This window comes from Hippopotamus amphibius, chromosome 2, assembly GCF_030028045.1.
Source record: "Hippopotamus amphibius kiboko isolate mHipAmp2 chromosome 2, mHipAmp2.hap2, whole genome shotgun sequence".
In the NCBI taxonomy this organism is placed as follows: domain Eukaryota; kingdom Metazoa; phylum Chordata; class Mammalia; order Artiodactyla; family Hippopotamidae; genus Hippopotamus; species Hippopotamus amphibius.
Genome location: NC_080187.1, coordinates 150,235,952 through 150,252,509, shown reverse-complemented (window position 1 = coordinate 150,252,509; position 16,558 = coordinate 150,235,952). Strand labels below are relative to the sequence as shown.

Below are 16,558 nucleotides of genomic sequence, written 5' to 3'. Positions count from 1 at the left end.
TAGTGTCTCTTATGGAATTACACTTATATGAGGGCTCAATGAATGTGCACTGAATAAGAGTTTTAAATTAAAAAATTAAACTCAATTATTTTAGTATTTTAAATTGACATTCTTTTTTTAAAAAATAAATTTGTTTATTTATTTATTTTTGGCTACATTGGGTCTTTGTTGCTGCATGTGGGCTTTCTCTAGTTGCCATACATGGGCTTCTCATAGTGGTGGCTTCTCTTGTTGCAGAGCACAGGTTCTAGGTGCACGGGTTTCAGTGGTTGTGGCACATGGGCTCAGCAGTTGTGCCTCATGAGCTCTAGAGCGCAGGCTCAGTACTTGTGGTGCTTGGGCTTAGCTGTTCCAAAGCATGTGGGATCTTCTCGGACCGGGGATCAAACCTGTGTCCCCTGCATTGGCAGGCGGACTCCCAACCACTGCACCACCAGGGAAGTCCCTGAATTGACATTCTTGATTGCCCATCTGACTTCTCCATCAGATGAGGAAGTCCTCAAAGGCAAAAACTATGTTTCCATTCCCAATGTTTAACTCAAGGCTGGAACATAGAAGACAGACACACAGAGATGTTGGCCCGTCAAAGGAATGGATGAAGAAATACATGAAACAGCATGCTGGTAGGAGAGAGAGAAAAGGAAAGCTGCCTCTCTCTGAAACTTACTAGCTGACTTCCTCATCCATAAAATAAAGATAATAATATCTATTACACAGAAATATTTTGAAGATGAAGTTAAAGGCAACAGCATTTGCAAAAAGACTTTGTAATTCAAAGCATGCAGGAGACGTCTTAAAAATGTGAAAAACAAACAATCAAAAATCTTACTCATTGATTACCTACAGATATGCCATTTGAAATATTCATTTTTTCCCCACATCCAAAACAAGAATAATAGTCCCTGTCTCTGTGGAATGGTATCTGCTTGGAATTCGTTATAGGTACAAAGATTAAAATTGCAATTTTGGTTAAAAAAGAAATAAAACAGAAGAAATTCCTTAGAGAATAGCATTATTTTTTTTAAAAAACAAAACCAAAGGGAACCCCTAAAATGTTTATTTAAACAATTAAAAATGTTGAGCCTTATTGCAAATACATTATCGTTAGATTATCTGACATTATGATTAATAAAATATCATCAGGCTGCTCAAGTATGTATTACAGATCATCTTCCAGACACCTGGATGGGCAGTGTCTCTGACAGCGGTTCCCGCAGCCAGCAGTGTTGTCAGAGTTGGTGGCACCTCACCTCGGACGCTGTGCCTCATACAGACCCCTTGGGAAATCCAGTCCTTAGAAGCAGCACAGTAAGGCTACCAATGGTAGAGCGAGGAGTCCCCTTGGAGGCCTTCTCCATGCTTGCCAGCAGGGCTGAAGTGCCTTCTGTGGCATCTGAGGTCACACCACCTAGGTGAAGGAGCGGTACACCCAGCCTCCCAACCTGCATGCTTCCTTTCCTCCACTGTAGCCTCAGGGGGGACTGATTACTTTGCTCAGAAGGCGGAATCAGCAGATGTTACTGATATGGGACTGGAATGCTGCACTGTGGCTACCGCACAAGGCTTTTTTTTTTTTTTTTTTAAAGCCAAAGCAGCATTAGTAAAGGAAATAGAAATAACCCTGCAGTTCCCATTTTAATAGATTCAGTGTTGGGTCATGTGCGAGATCTGCTATTTAAGATGTGTATTTACAGGTCACTGTTGAAAATAGCTGCCTTTAAAATTCCTTGGGCTTCAGACTTGCTACACGGGGCAAGACTCTGTCACCAGAGTTGTTGCTTTTGTCAGCATCCATCTTCTCTGCGCTATTGGAGATGCTGACCTCCTATTGCAGACATCTCTACTAGGGCATGGGATACGGCATTTGCCCCCTTTTTATCTCTGATAGCAAATGAGACAGCAAGAACACTGGGCATTGGCGAATGAGAGTGAAACAATTTAAAAAGAAATAGAATTTAAACCTCTTTGCTGTGAACACTCTGCCCCTAAGTGTATGCTCCAAGCACATGACCTTGCATTTGCCCCACCAGTTTTACTCTCCAGGGTGTACACATGTGGAGTCTTGAGCTCCTCCTAGAGGCTAGAGCATGTTAGGGTCAAGAACCACAGCTCCACCTGAGAGCCAAAGATTTACCACCTGAGGAGAGCACTGGACATCCTATGTCCCTCAGGTTGGAGTTTTTCCCTGACCCTCATCGTCTTTTCTTCATCCAATACAATTGATACCTCCATTTCCTTGCCTGGCACCCTTGGCTGATAACAGACTGAGTGGGGACCCGAATGCTGGGCCCTGACCCCGCAACTTCCAGCTGCTGGGTGCTGCTCTGAATGGTCCATTCACCCGGAAACAAAATGTCCATGATCACAGAGCATCTTCTGTCCTTACACTCCATCCACCAGAGCACCCCCACCACACACACACAGATGGCCGTGCCAGCCAGGGGTAGGTCGAAATCAACCCCAAGTAATAATCGAATAAACCTTGATTTCTCTCCAAGGGCCCCTTACAGCCTAGACAATGCTCCCAGGCTCCAGTGTTGCACTCATTTTCCTTTTCCATTAGCCTTGGCTACTGAGGTATCCACTTGCCTAGGCTAACATTATAAAGAAAAAGACACTCATTCAAGGCTTTCCTGGTGGTGCAGTGGTTAAGAATCCACCTGCCAATGCATGGGACACAGGTTCAATCCCTGGTCTGGGAAGATCCCATATGCCACGAAGCAACTAAGCCTGTGTGTCACAGCTACTGAGCCTGCACTCAAGAGCCCGTGAGCCACAACTGTTGAGCCTATGTGCCACAACTACTGAAGCCCGCGCAGCCTGCGCACCTATAGTCTGTGCTCCACAACAAGAGAAGCCACCACACTGAGAAGCCCATGCACCACAACAAAGAGTAGCCCCCGCTCTCTGCAACTAGAGAAAGCCGTGCCCAGCAAAGAAGACACAAGCCAGCCAATAAATAAATTAAAAATTTTTTTTTTTTTTAAAAGTACCTGGGAGGTGGGGGAAGACACTGATTCAATAGAGTCCCCCCCACCCCCCACCATGAGCCAGGCCCTGTCCCCAGCACCTATTCTGAAGAAACACAGTTCCAGACCTGGACAAGTTCACGGTCTGGTCCGGGAGACACAGAGGTGGGTCCCTCTTGAGAGGAGAGTTAGTTGCTCCCTCCTGTACAGGCACTATGTCAGCACACCCACAGGATTCACTTTCCCAGGAGCTCTACTAAACAGATGGGCAAGGCAGAGACATAAAAAAAATGGAGAAAAAAAATTTTTTAAAAGAATATGGATATTTCCAAAAAGGAGCTTTGAATGATCGTAATGGGAAAAATCATAAATTTTTGGACTTTCTCTCATAGCTTTTATGGCTAGTGGTGTCTTAATTTGAATTACGTATGGGACCAAGGTATCAACATGGATCTTCATGCTAAGCCCTCTGAAGGTCAAGTCCATCTCTTCCTTGGGGGTTCAGGAAAAGTTCCCCAACAACCATTTTCTGGAGCCATTTCAACAAAGAAGGGAGTTCCTCTTCTGCTTTATACCATGTTTCGCTGCTGTCTTGTTTAACAGAAAAATAAGCCTGTTGAGAATGGGTTTGCATGTCTCTAGGTGCAGTTAAGGACAATGGGTAATATATTGTCTCAACAAATAGGTAACCACATTTCACAGTACCCTGGGGAGGGGCCATTTGCTGCCGCCAGCAGCTGTGTCTATATCTTCGCGAGAACCATATTCCAAGCACTGCAGACATTATACATCAGCAGAAAAGGATGGTATTGTATGTGCAATCTGAATTGGAACTGTAGGAAGAGAAGCTTGGGATTGGGGGGTGGGGGGCGGGGGGCGGGGCATGTAAGCTTCTTATAATTACCCTGAATCCAATCTTGAGATCTGCATTACACCCTGAGATTCTAAGGGGGACGATGCGCTGGGGGCCTATGCCCCTGAGATGGGGTATTAAAATGGTCTCTTTCTCTGGCTACTCTCTTGCCACTAGCTGTGACCTTGAGATGGGTTTGAGACAGGCTGAGACCTGGGACCTAGGACCCTTTGCTGCAGTGCTTGCACCTGCATCTCTCCTGGAGCAACAAAATACAAAGAAACTATATGGGACTAAAAATAGCTGCGTACATGCAGCAGTTGGGGAAAATTCTGGACCCAAAAGATACAAAGAGAACAAAAACCCAGCTGCCACTTTTGAAGAGTCTGGAGGAAAAGCAGGATCCTACACATGCCCCCTGCACACAGTACCGCCTAAAGGGTGGGCAAACCACCTAAGCCACCCTTCTGGCCAGACCCTTGGACCTGCCCCTCACCCCATGTAAGGAACGAGCTTGCCCCCCACCTAGTGAGCAAGGGCGCCTGTTGTATGTTCTCGCTTCCCCCTGCTGCAGCAGGGGCCCCAATAAAGTCTTGCCTGAATTTCTTGTCTGGCATCTGATCAATTTCTATTAATTGGGGGAGGCCAAGAACCCTGGTTGGTAACAGGTTTAAGAGTCCCTTTCTCCCTCACTCTCCTACACAGTACCCTGTACCATGCAGAATATTTAGATGGGTTGTTTCCATTCGTAGAATTTTCCTCTCTCTGCACTCCCCTTCCCTCTCTCTGCACTCCCCTTCCCTCCATTGTCTATCCTGGTTCACCGTTTAGGCCTCCCCATTAGACAGCAAGCTTCAGAGGGCATACACCACATCTCACCCCTTTTTGGTCACCCATCTCCCACAAGGGTTGCACGGAACACATGATAAAGAATGGGTGCTTACTAAAAGGGTGCTGAACGGAGCGGCATAAATCACAAATCAGATTCCGGAAGATTCAGTTCCTGAGTTTAAATACATCAGAATGATTTTCTTCACCTTAACACAATTTAGCAATTTCCCTGGCCTGAGTCTGCCATAGTGAACTTCTCCAGCAGAACTGAAGCAAAACTATAGACTGTGCACGAGTCTGGGGGCTTTCTAAGGAAACGGGAAGTGACACATTTGTTGGCTCACTAATGGGAGCACGTGTCTGGTCTGAGTAAATGAGAAACAGACATTCCTCCAGGCTGTTAAAGGCTTTCAAATGGGCCAATCTGTGGTAAATATCCACATCCTCTTAGTTCAGTAAAATCACCATCCTTTTCCCTATGTACAATGCAAGAGACCAAATTTCAGAAGGTGAAAGTCAGGCATCTGAAAGACCAATGGCTGTCTGTCTGCCTGGAAGTCCTCGCTATGGTAACACCATGGAGTTGCAGTGTAGCTACAAGTACCACTGGCTGAGTTCCTCCTAAGTGCCAGCATGCAGACCACACAGGTAACTTAGGACATGGTCCCTGATCTCCAGGGATTCAAAGTCTTTCTGGAGGCAGAAATGAGTACTGTTATGCGGTCATGGTGTTGCAGAAATCGGTCCGTCGAGAAACCAAGCACCACACTTGGAGGGTTGGAGAACTCAGGTTTATTAAGCCGGCAGCACCTGATAAGTTAACGCTCCAAAGTTCTGGGCCCCGAGCTCAGGGTGAGCTTTACTTTTATAGTGCACATGTTTACAGAGCATGGAAGTTTCTAAACAGAAACTTACAAGAGCAGGTGCAGAACATTCCATTTTTTAGCAAAACATCTTAAAGTTACATTGAATTGTTAGGTCATCCTGTTTTTCTGTTTTTCTCGGGGCAGCAAGCATATTTCACAAAAGCAAAACAAGCATGGAGTTGTCTTTAGTTGAGTGTAAGTTTCTAACTTTCCCCTTCAATGGTCATTGCTGCATAGAGTTAGCAACAGGGACGAGCACGGAGAAGTGGCACAGGACCTGTCCAGGGTTAGAATGCCAACCACAGAGACTTGCCAGCCTCCTGAGCTGCATCTTGAGAGACAGAAAGGGATTACGTGGATGAAGGAACAAAGGATGGATGAAGGATGAAAAGGATGAAATGAAGATCACCGAGGCCTCCTGCAGGAGGGAAATGCATGTGGTTCAGAAGGGCTGAAGCATGCATGAGGAGGGGAGAGGCCGGAGAGGTTTGCAGCCTGTGATGGGACAGGGTAGGGGAACCACGCTAAGGAGCATGAGCAGATGTTTCAGCCCAGAAGCAGCAGAGAGGCACGGAGGGGTCTTGGGTGTAATTGGGGACTTGCTCTGCATTATAGAAAGATCATTTGAGACACAGGTTTGGAAAATAGATTTGAGAAAGGTGAGTCTGGAGGCAGGAACGCCACTTAGGAAGCCACCAGGTGAGAGGCAAAGGAGAAAGAATTGAAACCTATTAATCAGATTAAATCAGTGAAGGCAGTGATTAAATTAGACATGGACAGAAGAGGAATGCGGAAGAAAAGGATGCTAGTTCCAGGTGTCTGGTAGCTGGGAGGATGACAATTCCACAGGAAATGCTGAAGAACGTGGAGAAAAGCCTGGGCTGCAATTACGGTTTTTCACAAAATATTATTGCCTGTGCCTTACAAAGGGAGAAACTGAGCAAATGAGTTTGGGAATATTGTATTCTCTATTCTAGACTATACCCCCATCTTAAAGACCCCTAAGGCACCGTAGCATATTAAAGTTTTCAAGACATCCTGCAACAAAGACATCTTCTTTATTTCATGCTGCCCAAGCTTATTTGCCTGGGGAACTCTTTTTCCAATAAGGAAATGTCAACCAGATATTGACATTGAGGACCATAGCTGGGGGCTGCTGGTCATAGGTGATGGGTAAAGCCACAAGACTGTCGATTGGTCCATGGGTGTGTGTGTGTGTGTGTGTGTGTGTGTGTGTGTGTGTGCGCGTGTGTATTGGTAAGGGAGGAATTAAGGACAGAATCCCAGCAATATGCATTTGTAATATCTTTTTAAGCCACCTGAGTCTACCCTTACACTATGGTGCTAATGGCCATGAAAGGAGAGCCGTGGCCTTTCCTGCCTTATCTTTGGTCATCACTGAGTATCTGCCTCATTTTTCTATTGACTTTGTTTAACAAGCAAGATGCACTGATTGAACAATTACTTAGTGACCAGCGCTGCAGCTAGAGAGACAAAGGGATCACTGGCTCATGACCTTGGGGTTGGACAGTCTCACCTACCTACCGGTCCTTGTCTCTCCTCTTCTGCCCTATATCTATCCTTCAGACTCTTCTAAGGACTAAGACTTAGGCTTACTTCACTGGTCTTTTCCTTTTGCTGGCCATCTTGATTAAGACCACCTTCTCTGATTCAGAGCCCCAGAATCCAAACCTGTGAGCAGCCCTGCTTAGCCTTTGGAGGACTTCTAGAGAGGTCACAAAATGTATGGATGTTGAGCAGAGGAAGGGAAACTTGCAAACTCCCCCCCCAAAAAAAAATAGTACTCTGAGAGGTAAGAAGAAAACCAAGAGTTCGTAGAAGTCAAAATAGAAAAGCATTTCTAGGAGATCGATCAACAATATCCAATGTCCAGTGAGGTCCAGAAAGGCAGTGGCAGAATCTGGCAACCAGAACATCATTGAGGACTTTCACGAGAAGGATTTTGGAAATGGACACAAAATCCTTCAAGTGGTTCAAAAAGTGAATGGGGTGAGGAGAAGGACACAGGTGTCAACCTCTCTTTCGAGACATATCATTCTGAAATAAAGTGTAAAAGAAGGCCATGGATAAAGGGAATATGGCTGAGGGAGACTTTCTAGATGACAGAGGGGGAAACATTTTGATGTGAAGGAAGAGTCAGAAAAGAGGGAAAGTTGAAGATACAGAGGGTCACAGCACTCCCTCTCCTGGGCATGTACCCAGAGAAAACCATAATTCAAAAAGATATACACATATATGTGGAATCTAGAAAAATGATACAGATGAACTTACTTGCAAAGCAGAAATAGAGACACAGATATAGAGAATGGACATATAGTTACCAAGGGGTGAAGATGGGGTGGGATGAATTAGGAGATTGGGATTGACACATATACACTATTGATACTATGTATAAAATAGATAACTAATGAGAACATGCTGTATAGCACAGGGAACTCTACTCGATGCTCTGTGGTGACCTAAATGGGAAGGAAATCCAAAAAATAAGGGATATATATGTATACCTATAGCTGATTCACTTTGCTGTGCAGAGAAACTAACAACATTGTAAAGCAACTATACTCCAATAAAAATTAATAATCATTAAAAGAAAAGAAAATACAGAGGGTCAGAGAGCTACCTCAGGGAGTGAGGTCTCTGAGAAGCTGGGAGGGATAGAACCCAGAGCTCAGGCGAGACTTGAACAGGAAGAAGGGCACCAAGGCTGGAAGGAAGGAGGAGAGAACAGCATATTAGTTTCCCAGGACTGTTGTAACAAAGTACCACAAACCAGGTGTCTTAAAACAATAGAAGTTTATTGTCTCGCAATTCTGGAGTCTAGAAATCTGAAATCAAGGGGTCATCAGGGCCATACTCTCCCAAGGTTACAGGAGACAGTCTGTTCCATGTCTGTCGCTTAGCTGCCGGAGTCACTGGCAACCCCAGGCTTTCTATGGCTTGGGGCTGCATTGCCCCAACCTCTCTTTCCATTGTCCCAGGGCACTGTCCCCTATGTGTGTCTGTCCAAATTTCCCCCTTTCATAAGGACACCCAAATCATACTGGATTAAGAAGGTGATTGCTAGCAAAGAAGGTAGTTGTTCGTTTTTTCCTTAAACGCTTCCTCAAGATAACTAGAAAGAAATGTTTGGCGATGAAGTGCCACCAAGTACCTACTGTGTGTCAGGCACGGTGTATTTGCATAAAGTATCTCATGCCTGGTGCCCAGAGAGTCCATCCTTCATTGACATCAACGTTCCTGGAAGAGATCTTAGTTCCGGGAAAAGCGCCCAATTGGTCTGTGGATCAGTGATTTCACTCAATTTACACTTAATGAGACGCAAATAACTAATTCTGCCACTGTGCTGCTCAGAAAATTGCATCGGTTGCCCCTTTAAAGTCACAAAATAAAGTCCAAGTTCCTCATCTGGTTCTCAAGGCCCCCACAACCCGTGTCATCTATTTCCCCAGCATTATTTCCTGGTATTTTCCTCTGCATACCCCACAACAGAATATGCCCTACATCGAACCTTCCCCTTGCTTTCGGGGCTCACACTCTGTCCTCTGTCAAGCGCACCTGCCTCACTGCCACCGCTGCTGTCACCCTGACTCCTTCAAGATCCACTACATATGCCAACTCTTTTAGGGACCTTTCCCTGACCCTTTACAACCGGAAGTAACATCTCTCCTCTCACCTGCACACATTTATCTACATCCCCTGTGACATTATCATGATCAACCTTACCTATCACTAGTTCTGCACAAGAGTCACCTTTCCTCAAGTTGGGGGGCATCTGAAGCTAGTTCAGCACTTGATGCCTGCTCTGCAAGTACCCTGCAGTGTCTGGCGCACAGTAAGAGCTCAGTGGGTATTTGCCAAGTGGATAAAAAAATTAAAGACACTGTTCTCAATTGTTGGGAAAAGATCAAAAAATAATGAAAGGACCTCCCTTGTGGCACAGTGGTTAAGAATCCACATGCCAATGCAGGGGACACAGGTTCAATCCCTGGTCCAGGAAGATCCCACATGCCGCAGAGCAACTAAGCCCATGAGCCGCAACTAATGAGCCCATGTGCCACAACTACTGAAGCCCACTCACCTAAAGCCCAAGTTCCGCAACAAGAGAAGCCACCACAATAAGAAGCTTGTGCACGGCAACGAAGGGTAGCCCCCACTCACCACAACTACAGAAAACCTGCCTGCAGCAACAAAGGCCCAATGCAGCCAAAAAAAAATTACAATAGAATAAGATAAAATAATAATAAAAAAAAATAATGAAAGAGGCTTGGCCTAGGAAGCTTTCACGATAAGCAAGCCCAGATCACGGAGAGACCCTGTAAACTTACCTGCAGCAATGTAAAGACAGTGCTGGAAGGACAGAGTGTGAAGGAGGTTAAAGTTAGGCTTTTTGGTCACAAGCAACAGAAACCAACTCTAGCTGGTATAAACAGAAGAGGGAATTTATTGGAAAGATACCTGCATACTCATAGGTTTGTCTGGAAGACTGGCCATATAGGACACAAACCATTTGACGGTTGGGGGCCATCATTCTGGAATTCGTAAAGTCGTAACTATTTTTGTGTCCCTCCATTCAAGAAACAAAGTTCAGAGAGAGTGCAAATCGCATCAACCTAGGTCACATGCCCAGCCCTTGGCTAGATCAGGGGTATGAGACAAAGTATCCAGCGTAACTAATAGTATGAGTATTCTGAGTATATTCTCAGAGCTATATATCATATTGGCTGTCATCATGACAGTACCACAGCACAGTGCTATTCCAGGGGGATTGGGATGCTCTGAGTCCTTTGCATCTCTAAACCTACCCAGCTATTCCTGCTCCGGTTGTCAGGACCTCGTTCTTTTCTGATTAATGCCTCAACTTACCATGATCCCTGGTGCAGCTGTATGTTCAACGGACCCTGTCATTAAAAAACCCATGGGATCCAACTCTGAGTCTGATCTTCAGTTATTTCAGTTCTGAAATTATAAGAATTAAGAGATTATTTTGGAACTTTCACAAAACACCCCTGAGTTTCATTGTATTCCTTGACGTTAGAATCTAGGAATTTGAACAGTGGTTTATCATGCTTGAAGTTATCGAATGCTATTGGAGACACCTACCTTTGCCTACTATATCAGACAGTGTTCCTGGTCAAAACCGGTAGAAACTCCCTGAGGCATACTTAATATACTTATTAAGAAGATATTAAGGAACTCACAAATTAACTGGAAGGCTGGACAACCAAGACTTTGAGGCAGGATGAAAACCAGATCAGGAACAACTCAACCTTCAGGAATGGGCTACTGGAATCTACTTCCCATCACTGTGCTCAAGATAAAACAGCCTGTGGAAAGGAACATGGCAGGCACAGCGTAGCTGAGTGCCATCCCTTGGCTGAACTAAGGCAGTGAGAGGACTTCGCAGAATATAATCCTGCAGGGCCCCGCCTGGGTGGGCTATTGGAGACAGTATATCTGGCTTCCTTCTTCCGGGATTGGTCTGAAATACGGGGGAGTCACAGTCCCAGGGTAGCCCTTATCATCTACTGGTGGGAGCTGGTGGATAAATAGCTTACCTCCCTCACCCCTTGGGAGACAATTCTGAGATGTGTCTTTTGCCATCCCCCAGATGTTGCCAGTAGGACTGAGCCCAAGCTGCCCATGGCGGTGACCTGCTCAGGGCCACACTTCCCTCCCCTGTCTCACTTCCCCAACCACTTTCCACCGTTTCTGAGATCACATCCCAGATAAGCTAATTGGACCCCATCCTTGTCTCAGGGTGTGATTCTGGGAGAACCCAACCTAAGACACCCATACTGCTTCTCATCCAGCTTACCCCAACCCCATGGGGTCCACTCTCAAGTAAGAACTAGATAGGGACATTTTATAAAGGTGGGCTTATCAAAAATTAGAAGAGACCACAGATTATATGATTGCATTCATATGAGATGTCCAGAATAGGCAAGTCCATACAGACAGAAAATAAATTAGAGGTTTCCAGGGATTAGGGAGTGATTGCTTAATAGGTACAGAGTTTCTGTTTGGGGTGATGAAAAAGTTCTGAAAGTAGTGGTGATGATGGCACACATTGCGAATGCAATTAAAGCTGTGGAATTATACACTTTAAAGTGATTAAAATGGTAAATTTTATGTTATACGTATTTTACCACAATAAAAAATAGTAAGAAAATCAGGTGATAGATTTTACAACATTTCAAGTATAAAAGAGACTATACATTTACTATTTTTTTTGCCTAGTACAGCACCCATAATAACCCTTGCAATTGTTGCCACCGCTGCCTGGGTTCCCCTTTTGGGGTCCCCTGTCCTCAGGCTCACATTATTGCAGTAGTGATCACGGTACAGTATTGCTGGGTTTGTGGACACCCACAGTGAACCTCAGGAGTTAAGCTGGTCTGTCTGCACCATTCTCAGAGCCAGTCACACGGAGCTGTGTCCGCAGAAGCCTGTGGTCCACAAACAGATGGGAGTTTCCTCTCAATTTACCCCCCGTGAACTCCTTCCACACCACCTGGCAGCCTCCTCTCACATCCAGACCCTGAGGATCAATTTGGAGGTTGATGACACCCATATGCACGATGCTTGAACCGAAAGCGGGTGCAGCTGTTGGGGTTGCCAGGACCAGATGTTCAGCTGATGATCTTCTCGGGCTCAGGATGAACTTGTCTGACACGGTGTTCATAGGAGACTGCCTGCTGAGAAACTACTGCTCTGTCTTAGAAAACGGTTGTCTTTCAGTGAGACTAAAATAGCCTGAGTTTCAAGGAACTTGCGAAGAGAGAGAGTCGACGGTTTGGAAAAGCAGAGCTCACCCACTGGTAGGTGTGTGGTTTGCAGCTATGCTTTGTTTGGCTTTCCCAGAATTTTTGAAAAATTAATTGCCATGATTTACAAATTGCTCACCCAGGCTCCACCTCCTACCTCTCACACCTGGCTTGCTTTCCCTATTTCACCTCACCTGCCTGGCCAGAGCATGACCGTGTTACAGACCAGGGTTCTTGGCCTTCCCCAGTCAATAGACATTGACTAGAGGCCAGACAAGAAATTCAGGCACGACTTTATTGGGGCCTTGCTCACCTGATGGAGGACCAAGCTGGCTCCTCATACGGGGTGATGGTAGGGGTGTGTCCAGGGGTGGGGATGGAGGGGTGACTTAGGTGTTCTGCCTAAGTTCAGGTAGTGGTGTGTGCAGGGGGCCTGTGCCGGACCCTGCTTTTGCTCCCAAACCCAGTTTTTGCTCTGGGCTCTTCAGAAGTGGCAGGTATGGTGTTTTGTTTGTTTTGTTTTGGTCTCTTTGTATCTTTTGGGTCCAGAATTTGCCCCAATTGCAGCATGCACACAGTTATTTTTAGTCCCATAGAGTTTCTTTGTATTTTGTTGCTGGAGGAGAAGTGTGTCCGGGTCCAAGCACCGCAGCAAAGGGTCCCAGGTCCCAGCCTGTCTCAGCAGGATTCAGTAACTTCTCCTGCGGTGCTGTTCCTGGGTGAGTGTTGAAGAGTGGCTCATAGGCAGAATGAGTATGTCTTGTCTTTGTTTCTCTAAAGTGGGGGAAATCTGTTTTCAGCTCCCCCTCAGAGAACACAGTGATTCTTTTTACTGAAAGGAGGTTTGAAGCTCCCACCTGAACGTGCAAAGAATACAGCCACATGGGAGGTCGTAGAGGTCTGTGGGGCAGGCAGGTAAGGGATCCTGAGTTCTGAGATCTCAGTCATGACTGCCACCAGACATCTGTCGAAGGAAGCAGAACCACAGTACGTCTCAACTGATCTAACCTTGCCTGTTGAGCTGGTTCTTTGAGTAAGGACACGCCACAGACTCTCATACCCCAGTTCCTTGTCCTTCTGGGGGTTCAGAGGTCACATTTCCCAGCCTCCTTTACACTTTGGTGGGGCTTGTGGCTGAGTTCTAGCCAGCTGGGTGGAACCAAGGTGCTTCCCACGCACAAAGCTCCATCCTCTCTCTCTTTCCATGGATGGCATGGAGAGCAGCTTTAATGTATTGTGTGGGTCAAAAAGTTTGTTCGAGTTTTTCCATAAGATGATAGAACAGAGCCACAAAACGGAAGAAGGACCCTGGGTTCCCGAGTTGCTGCCACCTCCCACTGAAATGACTGCTCTTTCTTACCCCCCTTCCCCTGCTCTCCTTCCTCATCCCACACTCCCAATCTCAGTGCTCTCCACAGGATGGAATTTTCAGTCCTTTCCTCTCCTCATGACACATGCTCTCCTTACGTGACCTCAACTACTACCTATGGGCAAGTGCCAAACACCAAACACCAGTCCACATCCTTTCTGACCAGACACATCCAGCCCAGGGGAAGGGACATGGAGAATTCACAAGCACATGCATTAAAAAGTAACATCATTCTAGATAGTGATAAGGGCTTTGAAGAAAATGAAAACAGGGTAACGAGACAAAAAGGGACTGAGAGAGAGACTTGGTGGTTTATATAGTGTGGTTGGCTCAGTGCATCCTCTGAATGACTAGAGTTAGTAACAGCTTCAGCCAAAGCCTGCAAGCTGGACCAAGCTCAGTGAGTCCAGGAGACTGAAGTGAGGCCAGAGTGTCCAGAGCCCTGCGAGACGTTGGAAAGGAGTAGGAGAGACCAGGGAAGAAGGCAGGGGAAGATGGTGCAGAACCTTTCCAGCCGTGCTAGAAACTTGCACTTTTAAAAGTGCATTAAAAAGCCATTGGAGGATTTTGAGCTTGTGGTTGTTATAATCTGATTTATTTTTTTAAAAGATCACTCTTGCTGCTCTGTGAAGAATGGAGTGGCAGGACCGTGGACACGTAAGCAAGCACTGTAGTAGTCTGGGGGCAGGTTTCCAAGGGCTGGGACTAGGGTAGCAACCACGGAGATGAAGAGAAGTGGGATCTGAGAGCAATCCTTGCTGCAGGATTGATGTGAGGGATGAAGAGGACAGACTCAAGATTACAGATTCATCATTTTGGAAGACGGAGTAGAACCATTCAATAAAGTGGGGAAGCCTGCAGGAGAAACAGGTTTGCGAAAATAACGAACTTAGTTACGGTTGGTAGTGATAAAGACAGTGGACATCATACTCCACAGTGAAAAGCTGAAAGCTTTTCCTGTAAGATCAGGAACAAGACAAAGATGCCCACTCTCACCACTTGTATTCAACATAATATTGAAAGTCCCAGCCACAGCAATTAGGCAAGAAAAAGGCAACCAAATCAGAGAGGAATAAGTAAAACTGTCACTATTTGCAGATAACATGATACTATATGTAAAAAACCCTAAAGACTCCACAAAAAAGAAAAAGAGAAAGAAAGAAAGAAAAGAAAAAAAAACACATGAGAACTAATAGATGAATTCAGTAAAGTTGCAGGATACAAAATCAATGTACAGAAATCTGTTGCATTTCTATACACTAACAGTGAGCTATTAGAAAGAGAAATTAAGAAAATAATTCCATATACAATTTCAACAGAGAATAAAATACCTAGGAATAAATTTAATCAAGGAGGTGAAAGATCTGTACACTGAAAACTATAAGATACTGATGAAAGAAACTGAAGAAGACACAAGCAAATAAAAGATATTCCATACTCATGAATTGGAAGAATTAGTATTGTTAAAATGTCCAGGGACTTCCCTGGTGGCCAGAGGTTAAGATTCCTCACTTCCAAGGCAGGGGGCATGGGTTCAGTCCCTGGTCTGGGAACTAAGATCCCACATGCTGCATGGTGCGGCCCAAATAAATAAATAAATAAATAAATAAAATGTCCATACCCAAATTCAAAGCAATCCGTATCAAAATTCCAATGGTATATTTCACAGAACTATAACAAATAATTCTAAAATTTGTATGGAACCACAAAAAATTTCAAATAGCCAAAACAATTTTTGAGGAAAAAGAACAAAGCTGGAGGTATCATGTTCCCTGATTTCAAACCATACCACAAAACAGTATGGCACTGGCATGAAAACAACACACAGACCAATGGAACAGAATGAGAGCCTAGAAATAAACCCACACGTATATATGGAGGAAAGAGCAAAGAGATACAATGGAGAAACTATAGTCTTTTCAGTAAATGGTTCTGGGAAACTGGACAGCCACCAAAACTTTGAAACTAAACCATTCTCTTACACCATACACAAAAAATTAACTCAAGTGGGTTAAAGACTTGGATGTAAGACATGAAACCATAAAATTCCTGGAAGAAAACATAGGTGGAAACCTCATTGACATTGGTCTTAGCAATGTATTTGTGGATCTGACTCCAAAGGCAAGGGAAACATAAGCAAAAATAAACAAATTGGGATACAAGCTAAAAAGCTTCTGTACAGCTAAGGAAACTATCATCAGAAGAAAAGGCAACCTACTGAATGGGAGAAGATATCTGCAAACCATCTATCCAATAAAAGGTTAATATCCAAAATACATAAAGCACTCATACAACTCAACAACAAAAACCAAACAGCCCAGTTTTAAAGATGGGCAGAGGATCTGAATAGACATTTTTTCCGAAGAAGGCAGACAGATGGCCAATAGGCACATGAAAAGGTGTTCAGTATCACTAATTATTAGGGAAATGCAAATCAAAACCATAATGAGATTCAGATTTTTTTATCAGTATCATATTAGCTTCCTCCCAAATGATTATTTTTTATATTCCTCCACGAACTCTGAGTAGTTCCTATATGACCTCACTGTCCAATAGGGGAGCCACGAGTCCCATGCAGCTGCTAAGCACATGAAAGGTGGTTCATCTGAATTGAGATGTCCTCTAAATGTAAAATACACATTAGATTTGAAGACTTAGGGGACCAAAGAATGGACGATATCTCATTAATATGTTACATATTGATTACATTTAAAATGATCATATTTGAGGCATATTAACTTAAGTAAAATAAAATATTCAAATTAACTGCACCTGTTTATTTTTTACTTTTTAAATGTGGTTGCTAGTAAATTTAAATATAAGTAAATATAGGTTCACAGTCTTATATGGGCATGAATTGTGGTGCCCCCAAACAATTATAATAG

General features: G+C 44.5%; 1 protein-coding gene across 1 annotated transcript in view; it reads right to left on the bottom strand.

Moving 5' to 3' along the window:
• MTHFS (methenyltetrahydrofolate synthetase) overlaps positions 1-16,558 on the bottom strand; it is a 338,992-nt gene that overhangs the window by 77,326 nt on the left and 245,108 nt on the right. Inside the window, exon 4 of the mRNA XM_057722142.1 lies at positions 10,404-10,496. Within this exon, the coding sequence (XP_057578125.1) occupies positions 10,445-10,496 (52 nt within the window). The 3' untranslated portion in view covers positions 10,404-10,444. The remainder of the gene's footprint in view (positions 1-10,403; positions 10,497-16,558) is intronic.